Consider the following 25,259-nt stretch of genomic DNA (forward strand, 5'->3'; position numbering starts at 1 on the left):
ACCCAGGGAGGGCTGGGGACTGGTCAGAGTACAGGATTGGGACTGGGTGCTGCAAGAAGCCTTTGCACCTCCTATTCTGTCTCTGGCCCTGTCTATGCCCATCTCTCTGTGTCTCTGTCTCTGTGTCTCTCACTTTGGCCTTCAGTCATTCACACATTTCCCTGCCCAGGTCTTCAACCTTCACCCCTCCCCACCCCCATGCATCAAGATCACACCTTATCCCTTGCTGTGTCCCCCACACTTCGACTCCCATCTGTGGGGAGGAGACCCATATTCTGAGAAAACTACAATGTTGGGTTCTCTCTCTCCCTTCTACAATTCCCAGGGGACGGGGTCTTGGGTGTTCCTCATGGAGCAAAGTGGTATCAGTGTGAGTGTGGGAGGCCAGGACTCCTCAGGCCCCGAGGGATGGTTGATGGGTTTGGTGTGTAGGTAGCAGACCTAGGGTGTGGGCACTGGCTGTGCGTCTGGGTGTGCATACACATACTGTGATGGGGGTGTGTGAGTGAGGGCATTGGGGTGTGCTTGAAGGTGCAACAAAGGTGTCTGCAGTCATGCTGCAATACGTGATGTATGTGTGGGATGGTATCATGTGATGTGTCTGTCATTCACAGTTATAGAGGATTTGGCAGTTTTGCATTGTGGCCTTTGCTTATGCCCAGGCACACTGGGGAGTAGTGTGTATGATGATGTATATGGATTGTAAGGTAGTGCAGCAATGTCCACAGAGGCTTACATGGCATGTCTGAAGGTTAAAGCCTGACAGTGCTGAGAGGAGGTGTGTGTTGGGTCATGGGCTACATGGTGTGGGTCTCTCTGTAAGACAGTGCAAAGTCGGGTGAGGTAGATGTGTGTCTGAGATACAATGTTCTGAGGGTGTGTGTTCGTCTATGTGGCACTTTATGTCGGTGAATGTGATTCTGCTGTGCGTGTGATGGGTGTGCAAGGTGGGTGCTCTGTGTATTTCATACTCTGGGGGTGTGTGATGGGTACAAGCTTGTGTGTGATGGAATGTGAGTGTGACCTGTGGTGGTGGTGGGGTGTGTGTGTGTGTGTGTGTGTGTGTGTGTGTGTGTGTGTTCCCAACATCCGGGCTACCTGTGTAAACGTTGTGTGTAACTGGGATGCTGGGCATTTTCTGGGCCTCCCAGGGTAGTCCTCTGCTCTGTCGTGTCTCATTGGACAGCTCAACCACTGTGGGGGGTGGGGCACACAGTGAGGGATTCTCAGGGCTTCTTGCCCCAATGCCCCTCCTCAGTTTGGGGGTCTTCCTTACTTTCTTGTGTCCCCCTCCATTTTCCCATCCTGAAGGGCCCTCCCCCTGGACAGCACCCCACATGCTCCAGGGAAGCCCCAGCCTCACTGCAAAGCAGGGTTCTCCTATGAGGCCCTTGCTTTATTGCAGTGCTTCACGGGACTTTCCCCCATTCCGTGTCACCACCCTCTCCCTGGTGGCTCACCCACACAAGGAGGGGATTTCTGAGCTCTTTCCCTCAGCGCCCCCTCCTTCGACACTCCACCCACATTGAGGGGGTCTACAGGTCTCCCTTTGCGTGGGTCCCTGGGAATTACCGCCCCCCCCCCACCCTGCAGAGCTCCCCCTTCTCAGCCACGCCGCCACTTTGCAGAGACCAGGGGAGGACAGCTGCAGTACCGGGGGCGGGGGCACGGGCCGTCCGTCAGCGCAGCAGCAACCCTGATTGGCCGGCGCCGCTCCCCCACGCGGGCGCGGGCATATGAGGAGGCGGCGGCACCGGCAGCCGCAGCCTCTGTGCCGCGAGACCGACTGACGGACGGACTCGCGCACCCACCGAGGCGCGGGCGCTGCAGAGGCCCCCAGCCCGAGCCCGCGCCTGAGCCCTCCCTGAGGCACCCGTCCGCCAGCCGGCCCCTCTGCCCGCCGAGCCGCCAAGATGGGGGTAAGTGCTGGGGCCGGCCGGGTACTGCATGTACGTGACATTGTGGGTCCGGTGACATTGAATGTGAGCAGGGGACAGGGTGTCCGGACCCCTGAGTTCAGGGCCGGGTCTTCAGGACCCCGTGAGCTGACTAAATCTGCCGGGCCTTGCGCTTGTGTGGCTGGTGTGAGCGCAGCGCGGGGCCGCGGGGGTCGGTGGGGGTCTGTGGCGCATGTTGGCATGGCTTTGTGTGCTGGAGTCCGCGGGGGCGTGCACCATCCCTTGGCATCTCTGCCTGACCTTGTGCTGTTGCATGTGTGCATCTGCATGTGTGCGTATCAGTTCCTGGCTCTGTGAGGTCCTAGCAGCAATTGTGTGACCTCGGTGGTGTCTGAAAGTCTGCAATCCTGTCTGGGTGTGTCTGAGAGCGTGTGTTCGTGCGTCTGAGGTTGGCGAAGCCCCCCCCAGCTTCTCTGGCTGGGTGGGGTTAGGTTCAGACTGTGAGATGGACACCAGATGACCTCTCTTTCTCCTTCCAGACCTGGGTAGGGGGTGCTCTGCAGTGTGCTGGGGCTTGGGGCTGTGATGTGTGTGCAGCCCCTAATCTAGGGAGCAGACGTGGGGGGCTTATGGAGGGGGAGGAACAGGAGAGCTGTGGCGGGGAGATTGCGTGCATGGCTGAGGGTGTATGTGTGTGAATGTGTGGTGAGGGGAGCATGCATGCCTGGCTGTGTCCTTGCCTCCGCGTCCATGTGTCCTTGTCTGTCTGTGAGTCTCTCCAGCAGATGCCGCCTCCTTCCCTGGCTGACCACCTGACCCCTGATGCAGCCCTGGATTCCTCCCTGTGTGTCTGGGGTTGGGGTGTGGGGCGGGTGGTCAGGGGAGGAGGTGGGTGAGTTGGAGTAGGTGGGATAAGGAGGCAGGGTGGGGATGGGAGAAGCTGATGGAGAGGAAATAGGAGGGATAGGGAGAAAGATGGCGGATAAAGGCTGATGGGCCTAGAGATGGAGGTGGGGGATGGGGCTGCAGATCTAGTGGGGTGGGGTGGCTGGGGGGGAGAGAATTGAGTTGGGGGACGACTAGGGGAGAGAAGGGAGGAGGGGGTAGTCAATGATGGCTTTAAGGTAAGTGGAATATGGAGGGAGGGAAGCTGTAGACAGATTGGGGAAGAGGACAGAGGCTCAATGCCCTAGAGAAGGAAGGGGAGGGGTCTTAGGAAAAGAAGCAGGGATGGGGGAGAAGCAAAGATGGCTTAGATTTAGAGGGAGAGATGGAGAGACAGAAGCATGGGAAGACAGAGAGAGGGAAAGACACTCTGAAAGAGATGGACAGAGACCTAGACAGAGACAAAGAAAGAGACAGAGACAAGCAGAAAGACATGGAGACATAAAGAGAGATGAGACGTGGGTGAGATAAATGCCAAGAGACATTGAGAGAAACAAAATGAGAAACCGAGGCTGAGATGAGAGACACAAGGACAGCCATATCCTATCCAGACAGTCAAAGTCAGCCTGAATGACAGGAAGAGGATGCAGAGGGCAAAAGGGGAGATAAGGGGAGAGATACTCAGAGATGTCTACCACATTCACCACAGGTACCCTGGGGGTGGGGGTGAAGCAAGGTGCTGAGGCTGCATGAGCTAGTGCCAGCATCAGGGAGAGGCGGACAGCATGAAAATAGCGAGGAGCTGCAGAGGCGGGCTACAGCGAGACAGCCGTGTCCCCTACCCTCGGAGGTGCTCACGCCTGCAGTGCGCCCATCTGGGCCTCCTGCCTTGACTGGGAAAGCCTCAGCTGCCCACTCCAACAGATGGAAGCCTACCCCCAAAGGAGTCTGGTCATTGCAAGGGCAAGCAGAAACCATGACTCGCATGCCTGGGACCTGGGTGCCCCAGCCCCTCCTCCCTCAAACTCAGGGGTCCAGGCCTCAGCCCCTCCTCTCTCAAAATCCAAGCATCTGGGCCCCACCCCAAGCTTCCATAGGGACCCAAGTGTCAGCTCCCAAGCCTTCCCTAAGGTTTCAGGGGTGGCATCTCCCCCCCTCCTGCCAGACCCCCATTGCTGTCCTCTCCTGCTTCCCTGTACATTTCTTGACCCCATGACTTCATTGCTTCATATCTCCTTACCCATAGTCTACCCCATCTGTGCTGAGACCACCCCTGGCACTGGAGTTGTGTGGAAGAGTGGCCTGCCTCCCTGTCCCCTAGTCTCTGTGCCTCCATGTCTGAGACGCAGTGTTGCTGCAGGGTTGGCCCTGGGCCAAGCCTCCCTCCACTCCCTGTGCCCCTCCTTGAGGCTCCCAGATCTCCAGGCTGAAGCCCCTCCCCGCACCCCCCAGACTCAGCATCCAGGTCTGGGGGCAGACAGCAGGCAGCTCAGGCCCTCTACAAGGTCACGAGGAGATTAGCACTGAGCCGAGCTGAGCCGCGGATCCCAGCTTGGCCCTGGGCCCATAGGATCTGTCAGCGGCCCTCTGCAAGGGCCTCGCTCCACCCTTCCTGCCAGCCTCAGACACTGCCCTTCCCATCTGCCCAGGACCCCAAACTGGAACTTCAGTCAATGCCATCACACCACACTCAGGTCAACCCAGGCGTGGGGCTCCTGCCTCTTGCTTTCTGCACCCCAAACTCCATCTTGCTTCTGCTTGGCCCCCAGGGACCTAACTTCATCCACACCACCCTCAGGAGCACCTATGGACCCAGAGGAGATTCCCAGAGAGACAAAGAGGAGATTCCAGAGATAGAAAGTGAGAGAGACACAGACAGAGATAGAGGAGACTCTAGAGATGGATAGTAAGATAAAGAGACAGACAGAAATAGAGAGGAGTAGCCCAGAGAAAGACAGTGTGGGGGAGAGGGAGAGACAGAGATAGAGGGACAGACACAGGGATATCCCAGAGAGAGATAGTAGGAGACAGATATGTCCCAGAGAGATACAGTCAGAGAGAGAGAAAGTCGATACCAGAGTGAGACCTTGAGAGAGAGAGACATAGGCAGAGATAGAGGGGAGGCCCCAGAGTAAGACAGTGAGAATGAGAGAGAGACAGAGACACAGACAGGGAGACAGAAACAGAGAACAGATCCCTGAGAAGAAAGAGGGAGAGACAGAGATAGATGGAGGCACAGAGACAGTAAGAGAGGGAGGAGATACCAGAGTGAGACACTGAGAGAGACACACACACAAATAGAGAGGAGATCCCAGAGAACGATAGTGAGAGAGAAACAGGGACAGGGCTATCCCAGAGACAGTAAGAGAGAAACAGAGATCGAAAGGAGATTCCAGAGAGAGACAGAGATAGATCTCAGAGAGAGAGAGAGGGAGAGACAGACGCAGAGAGAGATAGCAGTAGAGGTACCCTAGGTAGAGCTAGGGACAGAGAGGATTCCCAGAGATAGCGAGAAAGAGAGAAAGATCCCCAGAGAAGGGAGACAAGCGAGTTGAAAGAGAAAGTGAGGCAGACAGACACACCAAGTGTCCCGGAAAAGGAGACAGCTTGAGAAATGAAGATAGAAACACAGGACAGAGAGAGAGTGTGCAAAAGACGGAGAAAGACAGAGACAGAAAATACTGATCTTAAAGATGGTCTAAGAAGCCAGCAGACACTGAGTCAGGGCAATAAGAACCCGGAGACGGAAGCTCAGCTGGGCCTGGGGAGAGGCAGCAAGAAGAAGAGAGACATCCGAGAGATAGACAGAAAGAGCCAGAGATCAGAGAGACACAACCTTAGAGAGACATGCAGAGTGACCCAGAGACAGGGAAAAGAGATGGAGAATGACAGAGAGACAACATAAAGTGAAGAGAGATAGATCAAGGGAAAGAAACAGCGTGGAGAGATAAAGAGATCAAAGGAAAAGGAGAGATGAAACAGCAAAACTATCTGGAGAGACAGAAAGGCCCAAGAAGGGATAGAAAGAGAAAGACAGAGACATCAAGGGACTGACACACAGAACCGTCGAACAGGCCTGGGGAGAAGGCGAAAAGAGACAGAAAGAGACACGCAGAGATGAAAAGTCACATCGAGAGGGAAGGAGAGAGACTCACAGATATGGGCACAGACACACACAGAAAGAAACACAGGCAGAAGCCAGAAAGAGATGTTTAGGGATAGAAGCCCAGACATCCACAAAGCCAGAGACTGAGGCCAGTCTGGGGAGATGAGACTCCCAGGGTCTGAGAGATGCCTGGAGCCAGAAGGGAAACTGAACCCACAGGGACACTGGGCAGAGACAGGGAGGCCCTGAGAGGCAGACAGATCTTCACTGAGAGGTGCAGAGACATAGGCCAGGAGGAGAGCCGGGGCACGGAGGGCCGGTGTCCCCCTGGAAACCCTTCTCGCCCGCAGTCTGGTCGCTCTGACAGCTATCGTGTCGCCACCTCGCAGGACAAGAAAGATGACAAGGGCTCACCCAAGAAGAACAAGGCCAAGGAGCGCCGGGACCTAGATGACCTCAAGAAGGAGGTTGCTATGGTAAGCACTGCCCGAGTGCCCCAGTACCCTCCCAGAGAGCCCCCAGGCCCTGGTTGGCCTGGGCACTCACCCACATCCCCCAAACTCCTGTTCCTCAGACAGAGCACAAGATGTCAGTGGAAGAAGTCTGCCGGAAATACAACACGGACTGCGTGCAGGTGAGACTGGCTGGGGCAAGGGCTGGGTTCCATACTTCTGTGTCTGAGGAAGGAGGGGCTGGAGTTGGACCCTTGAACCTGAGAGAGGAGGGGATGGGGCTGGACCCCAGGTCTGAGGGAGAAAGGGCTGGGCCTAACTAAACCCTGGGTCTGAGGGAGGAGACACTGAGAGTAGGTCTTCTTGGTGCTTGGGGGTGCCAGTGAGGGCTTGGGATGCCAGGGCTGCTTAGGGAGGGTTCTTTATGAGTACTTTGTCCCCCAGGGTCTGACTCACAGCAAAGCCCAGGAGATCCTGGCTCGAGATGGGCCTAATGCACTCACACCTCCGCCTACCACCCCAGAGTGGGTCAAGTTCTGTCGTCAGCTCTTTGGGGGCTTCTCCATCCTGCTGTGGATCGGGGCCATCCTCTGCTTCCTGGCCTATGGCATCCAGGCGGGCACCGAAGATGACCCCTCTGGCGACAACGTGAGTGCCCTTAGGAACATACTAGCCTCCACTTCTCCCTACTCATTTAGACTTTTCAAAGCCCACTCTCCTTTTTCTCATTCAACTTTCACAAACACTCAGTGGGTGAATCAGAAAAGATAAGAGGAAAATTGAGGCTCAGAAAGGCCAAGTAACTTGTCCAAGGTCACACAGTAGGATATGTGATCTGGAGCTCTGTCCCAAGCCTATGTGACCTCAGTGCCCCTAAGAACAGACACTGTCAAGGGGTCATGTACCAAACAGATACCATCAGGTGGGCAGATACCCAAAGAGTAAGTATGCTCACATAGAGACCCAGGCTCCCCCACCTACTAATACATCAGGACCTATCCACTCACTCAGGGGACATGTGTGGGACATGGTCCTAGCAGATCCTGTGCCCACAAACAAAGACCCACACACTTGCTACACAGAGATCTTTGCACATGCAGGCATCCACACATCAAGAGCCAACCCAGACCATCACCCTGGTGTGCAGATTCAAACACATCCACCTCATTCAGACTCACAGACACAGACTGAGACAGGCAAGCACAGAAATTCACATGTGACAAACACACACAGAGATGCGGGCATAACCTGGTAACAGGGACACAAAAAGCAAGCAGAGACAGGCAGAATTCTCAGAAATTAAAACCTAAGCAGGCAGACAGACAGACAGATATCCCCAGAGTCTGAGACATAAGCTGACCAGTAGAGTCAGGGACAGAGACAGGGATACACATATAGAGAGTTAAACACAGTGTGATACATCTAAAGCTGGATACGCAGTCAGGACAGACACACAAACCTACACACAGACAGACAGATACACACACACACACACAAAATAGAGAAATCAACAGACCCCAAGACTCAAACACTCCTATGTATAGAAAAAGGGACTGAAACACAGACACACAAAGAAAACTTCAACACACACAGACAAGACAGAGTCAGATACACAGACCCTTCCAACTCTGAGGTCAGATACACAAGTACAGACTCCCGTTGACACAAAGCTCCCCTCCGAGATTCCACCAAACTCAAGGGTGCACTGGTAGTCAGTGGCTCTGCGCGGCTTGTGACCCCGCCTCTCTCTCTATGTCTCTTCCTCAGCTGTACCTTGGCATTGTGCTGGCAGCTGTCGTGATCATCACTGGCTGCTTCTCCTACTACCAGGAGGCCAAGAGCTCCAAGATCATGGAGTCCTTCAAAAACATGGTGCCGCAGGTGAGGGCTGCCCAGGAAGGGCAGATAGGGGTGAGCAGGTAGGGAGGGCCAAGCCAAGTGACACCCAGGTCGAGGGACGCTGGGAAGTGACTCTTCTCCATCCTATTCCTAGCAAGCCCTGGTGATCCGGGAAGGTGAGAAGATGCAGGTGAATGCTGAGGAGGTTGTGGTTGGGGACCTGGTGGAGATCAAGGGTGGAGACCGAGTCCCAGCTGACCTTCGTATCATCTCAGCCCACGGCTGCAAGGTGGGTCTGGGTCCGGGTCCCAGCTCTGTCCTCCCCTTGGGCAGTCTAAGGGTTGAGGACCCTAGCCCCTCCTCCCTCAGACCCAGGGGTCCAGGTGTCATCCCTACCTCCCTCAGACCCAATGGTCTAGGTCCCCGCCCCCATCACCCAGGAGTCAGGAGTCTGGGGCCCAGACCTAACACCTCTGAGACCTTCAGATACCTTCTTAGACCTTGGCAAGCAGCCCTGTATCTCCCCCACCTTCAAGATCTCAGCATCTTGTCTCCCAGACACCACTCACTCAACTGGGCATGCAGGCTTTTAGCTGTCACCTCCAAGGACACGGTCTTCAGACCCAATGTCTCCTGGACAAATGCCCTTTGATCCTAGACCCTGGGCTGAGCCCTCTGTCTGTTTTACCCATCCCCAGGTAGACAACTCTTCCCTCACTGGTGAATCTGAGCCGCAGACCCGCTCTCCTGACTGCACACACGACAACCCCCTGGAGACCCGGAACATTACCTTTTTTTCCACAAACTGTGTGGAAGGTGAGGCAGGGCATGGAGGGGACATTCAGGTGGGGCAGATAGAGGTCTGTGCCTCCAGAGGTCAGGTCCCTCAGAACTTCCCTGAGTCTACCTTATCTCACCTAACCCTTCTGGTCCACAGGCACGGCTCGGGGTGTGGTGGTGGCCACAGGTGACCGCACTGTTATGGGCCGCATTGCCACCCTGGCGTCAGGGCTGGAGGTGGGCAAGACACCCATTGCCATCGAGATTGAGCACTTCATCCAGCTCATCACTGGTGTGGCCGTCTTTCTGGGTGTCTCCTTCTTCATCCTCTCCCTCATTCTTGGATATACCTGGCTTGAGGCTGTCATCTTCCTCATCGGCATCATCGTGGCCAATGTCCCCGAGGGCCTTCTAGCTACTGTCACCGTAAGGGCCAGATCCCTAGGTCTGAGGGAGGAGGGTCTGGGGACCTGGATTGCAATGTCCTTGATAAGGATATTTGTGCACTGAGGGCTGAGCTGCCTAGATCCTGAATAAGGAGGGACCCGAAACTCACAGGTCCTCATTAACTCAGCAAACAAACAGATACAAACAAAAACCTTGAGAAACACCGCAAGACATAAAGAGCTAACAATCCTTTCACTTATTAAGTTAACTTATAAAATTAAGAACCACACTCAGTGAGGACATCGGCTCAGGCTTGTAATCCCAGCACTTTGGAAGGCCAAGACAGGAGGATTGCTTGAGGTCAGGAGTTCAAAACCAACCTGGGTAGCATAGAATAGAGACGCCATCTCTACAAAAAATTAATAAATTAGCTGGGGCTTGGTGTGGTGGCTCAGGCCTATAATCCTAGCACTCTGAGAGGCCAAGGCAGAAGGATCCTTTGAGCTCAGGAGTTAGAGACCAACCTGAGCAGAAGTGAGACCCTATCAGTACTGAAAATAGAAAAATTAACTGGGTGTTGTGGCAGGGGCCTATAGTCCCAGCTACTCGGGAGACACAGGGGGAAAGGTGGGTTCACAGGCCACCCAGAGCCTCTGACAACCAGCCCACCCTTGAGTTTGGTGGAATCTGGGAAGGGAGCTTTGTGTCAAGGGGAGTCTGTACTTGTGTATCTGACCCCAGGGTTGGGAGAGTCTGTGTGTCTGAGTCTATCTTATCTTTGTATGTCTGTGTGCTGAGGTGGGAAGATGGCTTGAGCCCAGAAGTTTGCTGAGATAGGCTGACACTCTATGCTGGGCAACAGTGAGACTTTGTCTTAAATAAATAAATAGTTAGCGGGGCTGGTGGTATACCTCTGTAGTCCCAGCCACTTGGGACGTTGAGGTGGAAGGTCAAGCTCAACAGGTTGAGATTACATGAGGTTATAGTGAGCTGTGATCAGGCCACTGCCCGGCAGTGTGAGACTATGTCTCTAAAAAAAACAAACAACAACAAAAATAAAAACACTCATTCACTGTAAAACATCTGAAGACTATGTCAAGTTAAAAAATAAAATAGCAGTTTCTCTCTTGCTGCCTAGCCACCAGCCCCACCCCGGAAGTATGGTCTCTGCGCTGTCCCCTTGAGAGCTGTGGGCATATTGATTAATGTTGTTTTCAAGATACACAGAAGGATCCATCCTAGAGAGACCATTATGCTCCTTGATTCTTTGACTTAATGTGTTGTGCAAAATTTTCCATATTAGCCTATTCACAGCTAGCCTTTCCCAAGAGGCTTTTCATTGGCCAGCATTGCACACACAAAATAGTCTGATGATTCTGGGCAAACTGAACTCACTCTTACCCACTGCACCCAAATTGTGTCTCCCAGAAGTCCGTCAAAACCTCATTTGAGCTCCTACCCCCCAACCCAAGGGTAACTCCTAACCTGGCTTCTAACAGCATAGATTAACTTTGCCTGATTTCAATCTTCACATTAATGGAATAATTCAGTATGAACTCTTATTTCTGGCTCTTTTTTACTAAACATTATATTTTTGAGCTTCATCCATGCAGGCAGCAGGGATTTATTCTTTTTTATTGAGGTATAGTATTCCATGTTTTATTCCACAATTTATCCTTTCTGCTGTTAGTGGACATCTGGGCTGTTTTCAGTTTTGGATTATTATAAATATTGCTGCTATAAAAATTCTAGAATATGTCTGACCAGGGAGTGGCATTGCTGGGTGCTCCCTCGTACTTCCCAGCACCCCCCGGATTCTCCTTAGGCTGAGCAATTGGGCTGTGGCTGCTCACAGAGCTCAGCCAACTCTACTGCCGGGCTTCTACTTGTAACTTGCCTGCACTTACACATCCTTCAGGTGTGTCTGACACTGACCGCGAAGCGCATGGCTCGGAAGAACTGCCTGGTAAAGAACCTGGAAGCAGTAGAGACCCTGGGCTCCACATCCACTATCTGCTCGGACAAGACAGGGACCCTCACCCAGAACCGCATGACGGTCGCACACATGTGGTTTGACAACCAGATTCATGAGGCTGACACCACTGAGGATCAGTCAGGTGAGTGGAGACCCAGGATGGATATCATGGAGACCTGACCCCAGGGAGCCCAAGCCCACAGCTCTCACACATGCCTCCTTCAGGGACCTCATTCGACAAGAGCTCGCACACCTGGGTGGCCCTGTCCCACATCGCTGGACTATGCAATCGCGCAGTCTTCAAGGGTGGCCAGGACAACATCCCTGTGCTCAAGGTGGGTCCAGCTGTGAGCATCCTTCTGCCTGTGTTCACCCCTCTGCTGCACCTGCTCTGATGGCCCCTTCTCTCTCCCCAGAGAGATGTGGCCGGCGATGCCTCCGAGTCGGCCCTGCTCAAGTGCATTGAGTTGTCCTCGGGCTCTGTGAAGCTGATGCGTGAACGCAACAAGAAAGTGGCCGAGATCCCCTTTAATTCCACGAACAAATACCAGGTACTCTAATTCCTAATTTCTAATACTTTAATTCCAGGAACAAATACCAGGTATTTGTCTTTCTGAGAGAGCTGGGCTGGACCTCAGTGTCCCTATAAGGCCTGTAAAGTGGTCACCTCTGCCCCACTGGCCTCCTGCTTTGGACAAGTTACTGACATTCTCAGAGCCCATCTGTAAAACAGGAATAATAATCCTCCCTGCTGGGGAGAGCAACAGAAGAACCCAAGAGTGAGAGTGAGAGGCAAAGGGTGGGAGCCAGCCAGAGATCTCGGGAGCAGGGCAGCACTTTCATTCATTCAACACTTTTTTTTGTTTTTTTTTTCTTTGTTTTGTAGAGACAGAGTCTCACTTTATGGCCCTTGGTAGAGTGCCGTGGCCTCACACAGCTCACAGCAACCTCCAACTCCTGGGCTTAAGTGATTCTCTTGCCTCAGCCTCCCGAGCAGCTGGGACTACAGGCGCCCACCACAGCGCCCGGCTATTTTTTTGTTGCAGTTCGGCTGGGGTTGGGTTTGAACCCGCCACCCTCGGTATATGGGGCCGGCGCCCCACCAACTGAGCCACAGGTGCCGCCCTGTTTTGTTTTGTTTTTGAGACAGAGTCTCACTGTGTCGTCCTCGGTAGAGTGCCATGGTGTCACAGCTCGCAGCAACCTCCAACTCCTGGGCTTAAGTGATTCTCTTGCCTCTGCCTCCCAAGTAGCTGGGACTATAGGCACCCGCCTCAACACCCAGCTATTTTTTGTTGCAGTTGCCATTGTTGTTTAGCTGGCCTGGGCTGGGTTTGAACCTGCCAGCCTCTGTACATGTGGCCGGTGCCATAACCACTGTGCTACAGGCACCGAGCCACGTTTTTTTGCTTTTGTGGCTTTTTTTTTTTGAGACAGAGTCTCATTCTGTCACCCTAGGTAGAGTACTGTGGCATCATAGCTCACAGCAACCTCAAACTCTTGGGTTCAAGCAATCCTCTTACCTCAGCCTCTGCAGCAGCTGGGACTACAGGTTCCTGCCACAATACTCGGCTAGTTTTTCTATTTTTAGTAGAGATGGGGTCTCATTGTTGCTTAGGCTGTCTCAGACTCCTAAGCTCAAGCAATCTATGTGCCTCGGCCTCACAGAGTGCTGGAATTACAGGCATGAGCCACCACCCCTGGCTCATTCTACACTTTTTGTTTGAAGTAGCCAACACTTGTCATGTCCTGTCTTAGGTGGTAGGGTTACCCACCTAAGAGTGAGTTCCTCCCTTCTAGAGCTTATACTCTGGTTCAAGAAGACAGATAATGATAAAGGCATGAGGAAATATACACAACTGGTCATTGTGCTGAAAGAAGGAGCACTGCAGGTGGCTGGGGCAAGAGTGTTCAGGCAGTGGGTCCTGATGCAGGAGTGTGTTGATGGCTGAACAACAGCCAGACAGCCAGGGCAGAGCAGCCAGGAGCCAGGGAATGTGGCGGGGGGTGGGGAGGGCTTGGGTTCTGGGCCAGATCCCAGATTCCTCTGGGCACCCCTCCCAGGTCAAGGAGAGGACTTGGCTGCAACTCTGAAGGGGACACAAGCTCTGAGCAGAGGACAGACAGGAGTTAACACGCATGTTTTTAAATAGCTTTATTAAGATATAATTCCCATACTACAGAGCATCCATTTAAAGTGTCTAATTCTCTAGTTTTAGTATACTCGTGGTTACAGGCAACCATCTACATAGTTAATTTTAGAGCATTTTCATCTCCTCAAAAAAGAAACCACACATTTCGTTCCTAGCTATCACCCACCCCCTCTTCCTCCCATACTCCCAGCCCTAAGCAACCACTAACCTACTTTCTGTCCCTATGGATTTGCTTATTCTGGACACTTCATAAAAATGGAATCATGCAACATGTGGCCTTTTGTGACTGGCTTCTTTCCCTGAGCGTAATGTTTTCAAGGCCTGTCCACATTGTATCAAGCATCAGAGCTTTATTCCTTTTAATGACTGGGTAATATTTCAGTGTAGAGCTTCTCCACATTTTGTTGATCTGTTCATCCAGGAATGGACATGTAGATTACCCCCACCTTGTGGCTACTATGAATAATGCTGCTGTGAACTGGACTAATTTCTGTGTGGCCATTTGTTTGCATTATTCTTGGGTCATGATGGGAGGTTGAGGGGTCATATGATGACTATGTTTAACCTTTTGGGAAACTGCTGGAATGATTTCCAGAGTGGCTTCTCCTTTTCCACTGAGCCACATTTTCTTTTTTTTGAGATAGAGTCCCTTGTGTCATAGCTCACAGCAACTTCAAACTCCTGGTCTCAAGTGATCCCCTTGTCTCAGCTCTGCAAGTAGCTGGGATTACCGGTGCCTGCCACATGTCTGGCTCATAATTGAGTCACTTTTTTTTTTTTTTGAGACAGAGTCTCACTTTGTCGCCCTCTGTAGTGTGCTGTGGCAGCAACCTCAGACTCCTGGGCTTAAGTGATTCTCTTGCCTCAGCCTCTCAAATAGCTGGGACTACAGGAATGCTTGTAGCCTGCCACGACACCCAGCTATTTTTAAAGGCAGGGTCTCGCTCTTGCTCAAGCTGGTCTCAAACTCCTGGTCTTGAACTCCTGAGCTCAGGCAATCTGTCCACCTTGGCCTCCCAGAGTATTGGGATTACAGGCGTATTTTTAAAAGCTCCTCCTAGCTGCCACAGGAAGGAGGTGCTGTGGGCTGGGGACCTCATTGTGGGGGTTGTCACGATGACGTACCGAGTGAGGAATGGCAGAGGCTGGATGGGGGCAAGGAGTAGGGAGAAGAGGTCAGATTCTGGGTGTGTTTTTGAGGCTGATGATAAGTTGGAGAGAGCAAGGGAGAGCCGAGAGAGAGGCACGTGATTTCTGCAGGGGATACAGAGGGACAGAAATATCTGTGAGCTAGACAGAAAGGGGGAGGGGTAAGCAGAGATCTCTATGAGAAAGTCTGATAAACACATGGATCTCTCTTGGGTGAAGAGACTTGGGCAGCACCCTCTGGGTCACTCTGGCCGTAAATGACCCTGGCAGCCATCCCTGAGTGTGGGGGCAGGACATTGCCCTCCCCCAGCTGGGCACAGGTGGTCTCCAGGAGTCTTTGCGGCTCAGGCATGCCCACCCTCAACTCTGTCTGCAGCTCTCCATCCATGAGACTGAGGACCCTAATGACAACCGATACCTGCTGGTGATGAAGGGCGCCCCTGAACGCATTCTGGACCGCTGCTCGACCATCCTGCTGCAGGGCAAGGAGCAGCCGCTGGACGAGGAGATGAAGGAGGCCTTCCAGAATGCCTATCTCGAGCTTGGCGGCCTGGGCGAGCGTGTGCTGGGTACTCATCGCCGGCATGGCAGGGCAACAGGGGCCAAATCCATGCTGGCTCTGGGGGCTCCTAGAGGGCAAGGAGGGGTGTCTAGAGCCTGACTCAAAATTGGGCCTGCCTATGTACACTACGAATGAAAGAATAAGAAGGGAAGGCATCTTTAGGAAGTGAAGTGGGATGTTGATTCACTGGCTGACTGGGGAGATGGAACGCTGGAGATGTATACCTTGGAGCCAGGGCGGTAGTGGAGCCCTCACACCCTGTCCTGTCTCTGCCTGCAGGCTTCTGCCATTACTACCTACCTGAGGAGCAGTTCCCCAAGGGCTTTGCCTTTGACTGTGATGACGTGAACTTCACCACAGACAACCTCTGCTTTGTGGGCCTTATGTCCATGATCGACCCACCCCGGGCAGCCGTCCCTGACGCCGTGGGCAAGTGCCGCAGCGCAGGCATCAAGGTATGGCCTGGGGTGGCAGGGAGGCAGGGCCAGGGCTGCAGGAAGACGGTGCACTGTCCCTAAAAGACAATGCCCATAGGTCATCATGGTCACGGGCGATCACCCCATCACAGCCAAGGCCATCGCCAAGGGCGTGGGCATCATCTCTGAGGGCAATGAGACCGTGGAGGACATTGCAGCTCGGCTTAACATCCCTGTCAGCCAGGTCAACCCCCGGTGAGCCACCCACCCTGCCCAAGCCCTGCGACCCACAGATCCATGGATCCATTGTGGGCCTCACACAGGAGGTCTGCCTCCATCTGGTCTCTGGCCAGCTCTGGCCAGCCTCCCTGTGCACTGCTCATCCCCTTCCTGGGGCCCCTCTGTACACTCAGGCTCTGGCTTCTGATCCTCCTTCATGTGTGGGATGGGCAGCCTGTGTTGCAGCCACAAGGCTTAGCTATAAGCTATGTACCTTAGGCAAGTCATTTAGCATCCTGGAGCCTCAGTTTTCCTATCTGTAAACTGGGCTACTATTAATTCCTATCTTAGAGGATTCAATGAAATCCCATGTTTCTCTGTGTCTCTCTCTCTTTTCCTATCTATCTTTATCTTTCCTTCCTTTCTCTGTTTTGATTTTCTGACATCCTCAGCTTTGCTATCCTCATGCCTGTCTCTGTGTGTCTCCCTCCCTGTCTGTCCATACATCTAAGCTCCTCTAAACCCACTGGCCCAAGGACTTCCTGAGGACCGTCCCCGCTGCCCGCTCCTGCAGTACCCCCAGAGACCCTCTGCGTCTCTCAGCCCTTGGTCCTCTGGCTCTCCCATCTGTGGGCCTGGCCCATCTGTCTCTCTGTCCATTAGTCATCACTGTACCACTACTCAGACACCCTGACCTCTGCCGACTGCCCTCTCTGCTCTTCCCAGTGACGCCAAGGCCTGTGTGATCCATGGCACGGACCTTAAGGACTTCACCTCTGAGCAAATTGATGAGATCCTGCAGAATCACACTGAGATTGTCTTCGCCCGCACATCCCCCCAGCAGAAGCTCATCATTGTGGAAGGCTGCCAGAGACAGGTGGGCGTGGGCCGGGCTCCAGCAGAGGGGGGGACCAGGCTTTCAATTCCTGGGTCCTAACTGAGGAAGGGAGACCCCCAGGTCTGAGGGAGGAGGAGATGGGGCCTGGACCCCTAGGTCTGAGAGGACTGGGACTGGACTCCTGTGTCTGTGGGAAGAGGAGCTGGGGCTGGACCTTTTCTTCTGAGGGAAGAGGTATTTGGGGCCTGGACCCCTTCATCTGAGGGAAGAGGGGCTGGGATCCTGGACTCCTGGCTCTGAAGGAGGAAGGGCTGGAGCCCAGACCCCTTCATCTGAGGAAGAAGGAGCTGGTCTGAGGGAGAAGGGGCTAGGGCTGGACTCCTATGTCTGTGGGAGGAAGGACTGGGGCTGGACCCTGTCTTCTTCTGAGGGACAAGGGATTTGGGGCCTGGACCCCTTCATCTGAGGGAGGAAGGGCTGAGGGCCTGGACCTCTGGGTCTGAGGGAGGAAAGGCTGGAGCCTGGACCCCTTGAGGAAGGAGGGACTGGGGACCTGGACCCCTGAGTCTGAGGGGGGAGGGGCTGGAGCCTGGACCCATAAGTCTGTGGGAGGAGGGGCTGGGGGCCTAGACCTCTGGGTCTGAGGGATGAGGGGCTAGGGACTCGGACCCCTGGGTATGAGGGAGGAGTGGTTGGGGCTTGTCCTCTGAGTGTCATCCTCACCCTCTTTCCCTCCAGGGTGCAATTGTGGCCGTGACCGGGGATGGTGTGAACGACTCCCCTGCTCTTAAGAAGGCTGACATTGGGGTGGCCATGGGCATCGCTGGCTCTGATGTCTCTAAGCAGGCAGCGGACATGATTCTGCTGGATGACAACTTTGCCTCTATTGTCACGGGTGTGGAGGAGGGTGAGTTGGCCAGGGATGGCCCTGGAGCCTGGGGTCACTGCAGTAGGCCTGAGAAAGGAGAGGGGAACAGGCCAGAGCTGCAGCAGGATGTGTGGTGGAGAACACAGCTCCCCCTGGGCCCTGGCAGGGCTGGATCCTGCCTTTTCTGTCTTCCTCACCCCCCACCCCAGAGTCAGGAGCTCTCTGCGGGTAGGACCAGGCTGAGGCATTTCTGGGTCCTTGAGCTAAGGATCCTGGGGGAAGTCTTTGGGGCTCTTCACCCAGATTCCCAGAGTGGACAGGGATGGCTGAGTTGAGTCACTGGGCCAAACGGTTATTTCCACGGAGAGCAATGTTCGGGACAGGATTGCAGGAAACTGTGTGGGGAGACACGTGGGGGGCTGGGCTCTGAGGCAGGAGCTGGTACTGAGTTGAGGGTACTGGAGCCCTGCAGAGCTGGTAGGCACCCCTTCCTGATGGCCTAGCATGGCCACAGAGGCACTGGTTAACATTCAGTTTTATTCTGATAGAAAAAAAACATTCAGTTTTATTCTGACAGAAAAGCACTAAGGAACAAATGGAAATCACTCATAATCTCAACATTCGTAAATAATTGTTGTTCATGCTTTGGTGCATTTTCTTTTAATTTCTTTCTCCCATTTGAAATGTTACTAGAGACTCCACGCCTGTAGCTCAGTGGCTAGGGCGCCAGCCACATGCACTGGGGCTGGAGGGTTTGAATCTGGCCTGGGCCCACCAAATAACATTGACAACTACAACAAAAAAAATGGCTGGGCATTGTGGCGGGCGCCTGTAGTCCCAGCTACTTGGGAGGATGAGGCAAGAGAATCGCTTAAGCCCAAGAGTTAGAGGTTGCTGTGAGCTGTGATGCGACAGCACTCTACTGAGGGTGGAGTGCTTACACTCACCCTCAGTAGAGTGCTGTCTCAAAAAAAAAAAAAAATGAAATGTTACTAGAGTCAAAAATAGGTTCATGTCAAACAGTAAAGCTGAGTCCAAATTAAATGCCCTTGCCCCTTGTCTCCTACATCCCAGAAGAAACCATGGTTAGCACTTTCTTCCTCACAAGACATCTGTGCACACACAATCCACATGCCTTCCTGGACATAGTATGCCCTGCTTCCAGAGCTGGTGCCTCTGCAGGGTGCTGGGGTGCAGCTGTGAGCACAGCAGACCCTCAGGGGTGGGGGGGTGTGAGGAGACAGCCTTCCACAAGTCGCAGATACACAAAGAGGTACAAAATTATGATCTGTGTTGCCAAAAAACAGCTGGCATACTGTGATAGGTAATCCCAGGAGTCCTGCCCAGAGAGAGTGAACAGGGAAGGACTCGGTGAAGTGGGAAGAAAGAAAGTTTAACTTCCATTAGGGGAGTTTCAGGTTGCTCCAAGAGCAACAAGCCCTCCGTGCCTGCACCCGGGCAGCAGCGGGGATCATGGCCTGCCTTGGCTCTTTCTCGCTCCTTGCCACACACAGAGAACCTCACTAATGTGCATATAAATCATTGTTTCACCCCTAGATTTTTTTTTGTTTTGAAACAGAGTCTCACTCTTGTCACCCTGGGTAGAGTGCCATGGTGTCATCATAACTCACAGCAATCGCAGACTCTTGGGCTCAAACTATCCTCCTGCCTCAGCCTCCCAAATAGCTGGGACTATAAGTGTGAGCCACCAGGCCCAACTAGTGTTTCTATTTTTAGAAGAGACGGGGTGCTGTTATTCAGGCTGGTCTTGAACTCTTGAGCTCAGATGATCCACCTGCCTCAGCCTACCAGAGTGCTAGGATTACAGATGTGAGCCACAGCACCTGGCCACACCCATAGATATTTTAGGATGAGAAATATCCAGTCTGTGAGAACAGCACGCTGCAGGGAGAGAGACCCCCAGGAGGGAGGACCAGGGTCTTTCTGTTACATTATGTGCAGCCTTGCTGGGTTTACTTTACATACACTGTACTGGTCACATTTTCACTGAAATTTATCATGCTAACATACATCAGTGAGCTAGGCAGCTTCAGGAATTTTCACAGGTGTACACACCCAGGCAAGCACCAGATGCCAGTCAAGACAGAGAACTTTTCCAGGCCTCCATTCCAGTTTTGTCTGATCCCCTCCAAGTCTGTCTCCCCTCTGCCCCAGAAATAACCACCACCTTGGCTTCTTACACCATAGATTAGTATTGACCCTCATCTAGATGGAAGCGCATGGTGTAAATGCCCTTGGGTCTGGCTGGCTTCACTTAACACCATGAAGGTGGATGTGCCTTCCAGCCATGAAGGTGGATGTGCCTGAGCCTACCCCTTTTCCCGGCTGAGTGATACTCCACCGCATGGAGGCACTGTGGTTTGTTCATCTCTTACCTGCTGAGGACATTGGGATTGGCTCTGGGTTTTGGCTATTACAAATCATGCTACAGTGAACATTCTTGCGCTGCTTCCTGGTGGACATAAGCACTCATTTCTCTTGGGGATTAGTCTGGTAGTAGGTTGCTGGGGTGGAGACATGTTTAACTCTAATAAAAACTCCCAGACCATCTTACAAAGGGGTTGCATTTCAAGAATGTTTGAACAGAGACAAAGTGTGTGGAAAGGTGGGGCATAGGTGTGAGCTGGATTAGAAAGGATTTGTGACTGGGCAGGAGATGGGCAGAGGGAATGGAGCTCCCTGGGTGGGCACCTGAGCTCTGAGCCTGCCCCTGCTGCAGGCCGCCTGATCTTCGACAACCTGAAGAAGTCTATTGCCTATACCCTGACTAGCAACATCCCTGAGATCACACCCTTCCTGCTCTTCATCATGGCCAATATCCCACTGCCCCTGGGCACCATCACCATCCTCTGCATTGACCTCGGCACCGATATGGTGAGATCCGGCAGCTATCCCTGGGCCCTGGGATGGTGGGGTCTTCCTTCCTCTGCCTTCCCGAGCTCACCTGGGCCTCTCTTGCCCAGGTCCCTGCCATCTCCTTGGCGTACGAGGCTGCCGAGAGTGACATCATGAAAAGACAGCCCAGGAACCCACGGACCGACAAGCTAGTGAACGAGAGGCTCATCAGCATGGCCTACGGGCAGATTGGTGAGGGGCTGGGACCCTGGTGCTGCCCAAGGGAAACAGACCTGGGACAGGACCAGTGTGTGAGCTCCCTAGGAGTGGAGGGCTGCACCCCATCCTTCTGCACCTCCTGCTCTCCTACTGCTGGAGTGATGTGTGCAGAGCCCAGAGGTGCATAGCAGCTGTCCTTAAGAGTGTCTCAGCAAGCAAGGGCTCCCCAGCAGTGGGCAGCGGCCTGAGAGGTCACACCTGCCTGGGGGGCCCATCAGACTCAGGGCCAGGGTTTTATGTTGTTCAGGTCATGTGGGATGGGGGCTGTAGGTTACCCATCTGTGAGAGCCCCTCCCTGAGGCTCAGACCCAGGTGGTGCATTCAGGCGTTCACTGCCAATAGGACCCTAGTTGTCTCTGGGAACCCGTCCTCAGACCACAGAGCTCAACACGAGGTAGCCCACCTTCCTCCCCGTGGGGCTCTCAGGAGGCCCCTGAGGTGCACTGGCTGGCCACCGGCTCCCACCTGAGCCTCTTTTCAGCTCCGTTCCCTCCTTCCCCCAGGAATGATCCAGGCTCTCGGTGGCTTCTTCTCCTACTTTGTGATCCTGGCAGAAAATGGCTTCTTGCCTGGCAACCTTGTGGGCATTCGGCTGAACTGGGACGACCGCACCGTCAATGACCTAGAGGACAGTTATGGGCAGCAGTGGGTGAGTGAGGCCGGCTCCACAGCATTGTGGGAGGCCTCCAAGTCAGAGTCCCTGCCCACCACAGGGGCCTGGGTGAGCTGCTCAGCCATTGTGGCCACCTCCTCCAATGTCCCCTCTGCCTCAGGGACAGCAGCAAAATTCCTGCCAAGGATGTGGAGCCTCCTGGGGCTCTTGGTGCTCTCTGACCCACCAGGCCTCCATTCCTGCCTCTGTCTGTCCCTTCAAAGTGCCATCTGTCCTCCTTGGGGGGCTTAAGGGATCCTTGACCTCCTCCCTGGCCCTGTCAACCTTTCTCCTTCCTTGGACTCTTTCCTCAGGGGTATTAGCCTGAAAAAAGGAGACACCTCTGGGGCCCCTGGGGCCCTGTCCAGGTTGGGAGTCAGGTGAAAGGCACCAGTGGTGGGGTGGGGGTGGGGCTGCAGGGCTGACCAGGCGCCCCATGTCCTGCTCACCACTCCTGCAGACGTACGAGCAGAGGAAGGTGGTGGAGTTCACGTGCCACACCGCCTTCTTCGTGAGCATAGTGGTCGTGCAGTGGGCCGATCTGATCATCTGCAAGACCCGGAGGAACTCAGTCTTCCAACAGGGCATGAAGTGAGGGCCGGCTGCCACCTGTCCTATCTGTGTGTCTGTCTGTATCCATCCCCATGCTTCCTGCTGTGGATGTCTTGTTGCCTGAGTTCTCTCTCAGTCTGTCTCTTGGGGGGTGGGTGCCCTGAGTCCCTCCCCAGATCTGCTTTTTCTTTTTATTCCACTGCCTCTCTGTGCCTCCCCCCATTCCTCCCTGCCTTTCTGTCTTTACCTTTCTGTGTCACCTTTGCCTCCTGTCTCGGGGTGCGTCTCACACCCTTTCTCTCCCGGTGTCTCTGCCTGCGTCTCGCATCTGTGGTTCCTGTAGCACTCTGTGCATGCATGGCCGTCTCTGTTGCTGCTGGTCTCTGTGGGTCTCTGGGTGTCTGTGTCCTGCCTCTTGCTGTCCCTGCGGGGTGGGGAGCTCTCTGGGCCCAGCCCTGCCTCTCCTGTACCTCCAGGAACAAGATCTTGATCTTTGGGCTCTTTGAGGAGACAGCGCTGGCCGCCTTCCTGTCCTACTGCCCCGGCATGGATGTGGCCCTCCGCATGTACCCTCTCAAGTGAGTGCCCTCCCTCCCACCCAGCCTGGTGCCCTCCAGGAGATCCTGCCAGCCAGTTTTAGCTAAAATGTAAACACTGAAAACTCTTTTTTTTTTTTGGAGACAGAGTCTCATCTGTCACCCTGGGTAGAGTGCAATGGCATCATAGCTCACAGCAACCTCAAACTCTTGGACCTCAGCCTCCCTAGTACCTGGGACTACAGGTGCTCGCCACTATGTCTGGCTGATGTTTCTATTTTTAGTAGAGACCGGGTCTCACTCTTGCTTAGACTGGTCTCGAACTCCTGAGCTCAAGCAACCCACCCACCTCAGCCTCTCAGAGTGCTAGGATTACAGGCATGAGCCACCTCGCCCAGCCCTGAAAACTCGTTTTAAACTGAAGGGAAAAAAGGATCATTCCCTGGGACATCCTCACAGGCCTCAGCCTGGGCCCCAGCTCTACCTCTCCTGGGGTCTCTCTGGAGCCCTGGCTGTGTGTTCCTATTCTGATACCACCAAGCCTCCTCAATGGTGGTCCTCACAGTGGGTCGCTCTGCAGGCCCCAGTGCACCCCTCACCTATGGGCACAGAGTCTTGGGAGATGGAGCCCCCATGTCCCTTCACAGGGTCCCATGTTCATATCCTCTCCTCTCCCTCTCTGCAGGCCCAGCTGGTGGTTCTGTGCCTTCCCCTACAGTTTCCTCATCTTCGTCTACGATGAAATCCGCAAACTCATCCTGCGCAGGAACCCTGGGGGTGAGGGGGCTCAGTAGGCAGAGGGCAGAGACCAGGGCTAGGACAGGCCAAGGCGGGGAAGGGGGGTGGTGTCTCTCCTTGCCCTTCCCAACTCCTCCTCCCTTCCTGACTTTCCTGGCCTCCTCGCTGCCCTCCCACGCTCTGTCCCTCTGGTTTCCTGCAGCTGTTCCTTTGGCAGGCATTCTTGCTTCTGCTGTGTCGTGCCTGTCTCTCCCCACCTCTTACTCTATCTCTTTCCTTCTTTGTCTCTGCAGGTTGGGTGGAGAAAGAAACCTACTACTGACCTCAACCCCACCACATTGCTGGCTCTTCCCTACGCCCCAAGCCTGGGACAGTCCCCTCCAGGACCCCCATTTTGTATTCTGGGGGGAGGGGCCCTCTCTCCCCACCGCCCCACCTTGGCCCACACCCCTTCCCCTCTCTTGGCCCTCCCTCTGGCTGGCATCTCCCCCTGCCCCCCTCCTTGCCATCTCTCTCCCTCTCCTCCCCCCCACCCCTCCATCCTCCATCCAAGCCACCTCCCTGGGCTCTTTTTTACTCCCTCCTACTCCCCAACTGATGCCATCTCTGGTTCTGGACAATTATCAAATATATCCATGGGAGAGAAATGGTATGTGTGTTGTGCGTGATGTCTGGACGGATGGGGGCTGCAGGCAGGACAGGGTTACCTCTGCTGCCATTTGCTGCCACCTGTCATACACAGCCCCAGGAACTTGGCTTGGGAGGTGTGAAATCTTAGAGTCTTCAAATCACAGAGTTCTAGACTCCATGAAGCTTGAATTCGCCAGGTGAAGGGCTTACAGAGTCAGAGCAGGAGAGAGGAAGAGAATCAGATGCCAAACTGGGGATCCTCTCATGCCAGGGTAGGGCCCAGGAGGTGATGATGGTGATTCTCCGAGTACCCACTACGTGCTCTGCCTCCTTCTAAGCCTTCTGTATATTAGCCCGTTTAATTCTCATAAGGTATGGATTAAATGTGCACAGAAAGGGAAGTGACTCACTCATAGTCACACAGCTAGGAGGAGACAAATCAGGGATCTGAGCCAAGGCTGTCTGAACAATAGGTCACTATACCATTCTCTCTTTCTATTGAGATAAACTTTCATTCAGTGAAATGCACAGATCTTAAAGGCACAGTTCAAAGATTTTTAAATTACATCTTACTATAACTCAGACTAGTATCACCACACACTAGTTGTGCCTGTTCCTGATATAAATCAAATCTCATAGCACATTTTCTCTATGTCTAGCCCCTTGTCCTCTGGCATCATGTCTAAGAGAGTCACCCATGTTGGCACATGTATTGATACCCTGTCCCTTTCACTGGTGTGTAGTATTCCATCAAAGGATAACGCAATTTTTTCTCCTGTTAAGGGATATTTAGGTTGTTTCCAGTCTGGGAGCCGTTTACAATTGGTGCTGTTAGTCATAGGAGCATTCTAGTCACATCTCTTTAATGACATGTACACACACTCCACTGGGTATATTTGTGCCTAGGAGCAGAATTGCTAGGTCATGGGGTCTACTATGTTTAACAGAAACTGTGAGACACTTTCCAGAGCTCTGTGTCCTTTTGCATGCAACGGTGTATGAAAGTTCCAGTTGCTCCCCATCCTTGGCACCCCTAGGTATCGTTGGTCATTTAATTTTAGCCATTCTGGCTGGGCAGCTTCCCTTCAGGAAGCCTTTCTAAGACAGCCCAGAGATGCAACTCAGGGGAGGGGCTAGGGCCAGAACTGGGCCTGCCCGCCTTTCAGTGCAGCTGTCTAGGAGACCAGGATGTTTGGAATGTGTGAGTATGGATGGGTGTGTGAGTGTGTGCACATGGCCAACGTGCAAGACAATGGTAAAGGTGAAGAGGAAGCTCCTCAATTTGAGTAGGAAGGCAGGCAGGGGTCAGGGGCCATGTGTCCCAGGCACTCCTCACAATCCCAGGGCAGAGCCTGGTCCTGGTAGGGTCTGCATGAGCCTAGGCCTCTCCTCGGGGGCCTGTGGATACTGCTTTGTTCATTTGGTACAGGGGAAGAGACCCTCCCATAAACACATGGACAGACTGAAGTCAAGGGTGTAGGCCTTCCCG

The 25,259-nt window shown here is 53.8% G+C and overlaps 1 protein-coding gene across 1 annotated transcript; it reads left to right on the forward strand.

The window, feature by feature from the left end:
* The first annotated feature begins 1,726 nt into the window (after window positions 1–1,726).
* On the forward strand, window positions 1,727–23,783 carry ATP1A3 (ATPase Na+/K+ transporting subunit alpha 3). The gene is made up of 23 exons (XM_053604867.1): window positions 1,727–1,919; window positions 6,279–6,365; window positions 6,464–6,523; window positions 6,786–6,989; window positions 8,109–8,222; window positions 8,335–8,469; window positions 8,879–8,996; window positions 9,118–9,386; window positions 11,266–11,464; window positions 11,548–11,657; window positions 11,739–11,873; window positions 15,001–15,193; window positions 15,466–15,641; window positions 15,721–15,857; window positions 16,548–16,698; window positions 17,398–17,566; window positions 20,268–20,422; window positions 20,512–20,635; window positions 21,166–21,311; window positions 21,775–21,905; window positions 22,343–22,444; window positions 23,088–23,179; window positions 23,434–23,783. The coding sequence occupies exons 1-23, from the start codon at window positions 1,914–1,916 to the stop codon at window positions 23,460–23,462; spliced, it is 3,042 nt and encodes a 1,013-aa protein (XP_053460842.1). The 5' UTR covers window positions 1,727–1,913; the 3' UTR covers window positions 23,463–23,783.
* Window positions 23,784–25,259: the final 1,476 nt, after the last annotated feature.

Source organism: Nycticebus coucang, chromosome 10 (assembly GCF_027406575.1).
Source record: "Nycticebus coucang isolate mNycCou1 chromosome 10, mNycCou1.pri, whole genome shotgun sequence".
NCBI classification, from domain to species: Eukaryota; Metazoa; Chordata; class Mammalia; order Primates; family Lorisidae; genus Nycticebus; species Nycticebus coucang.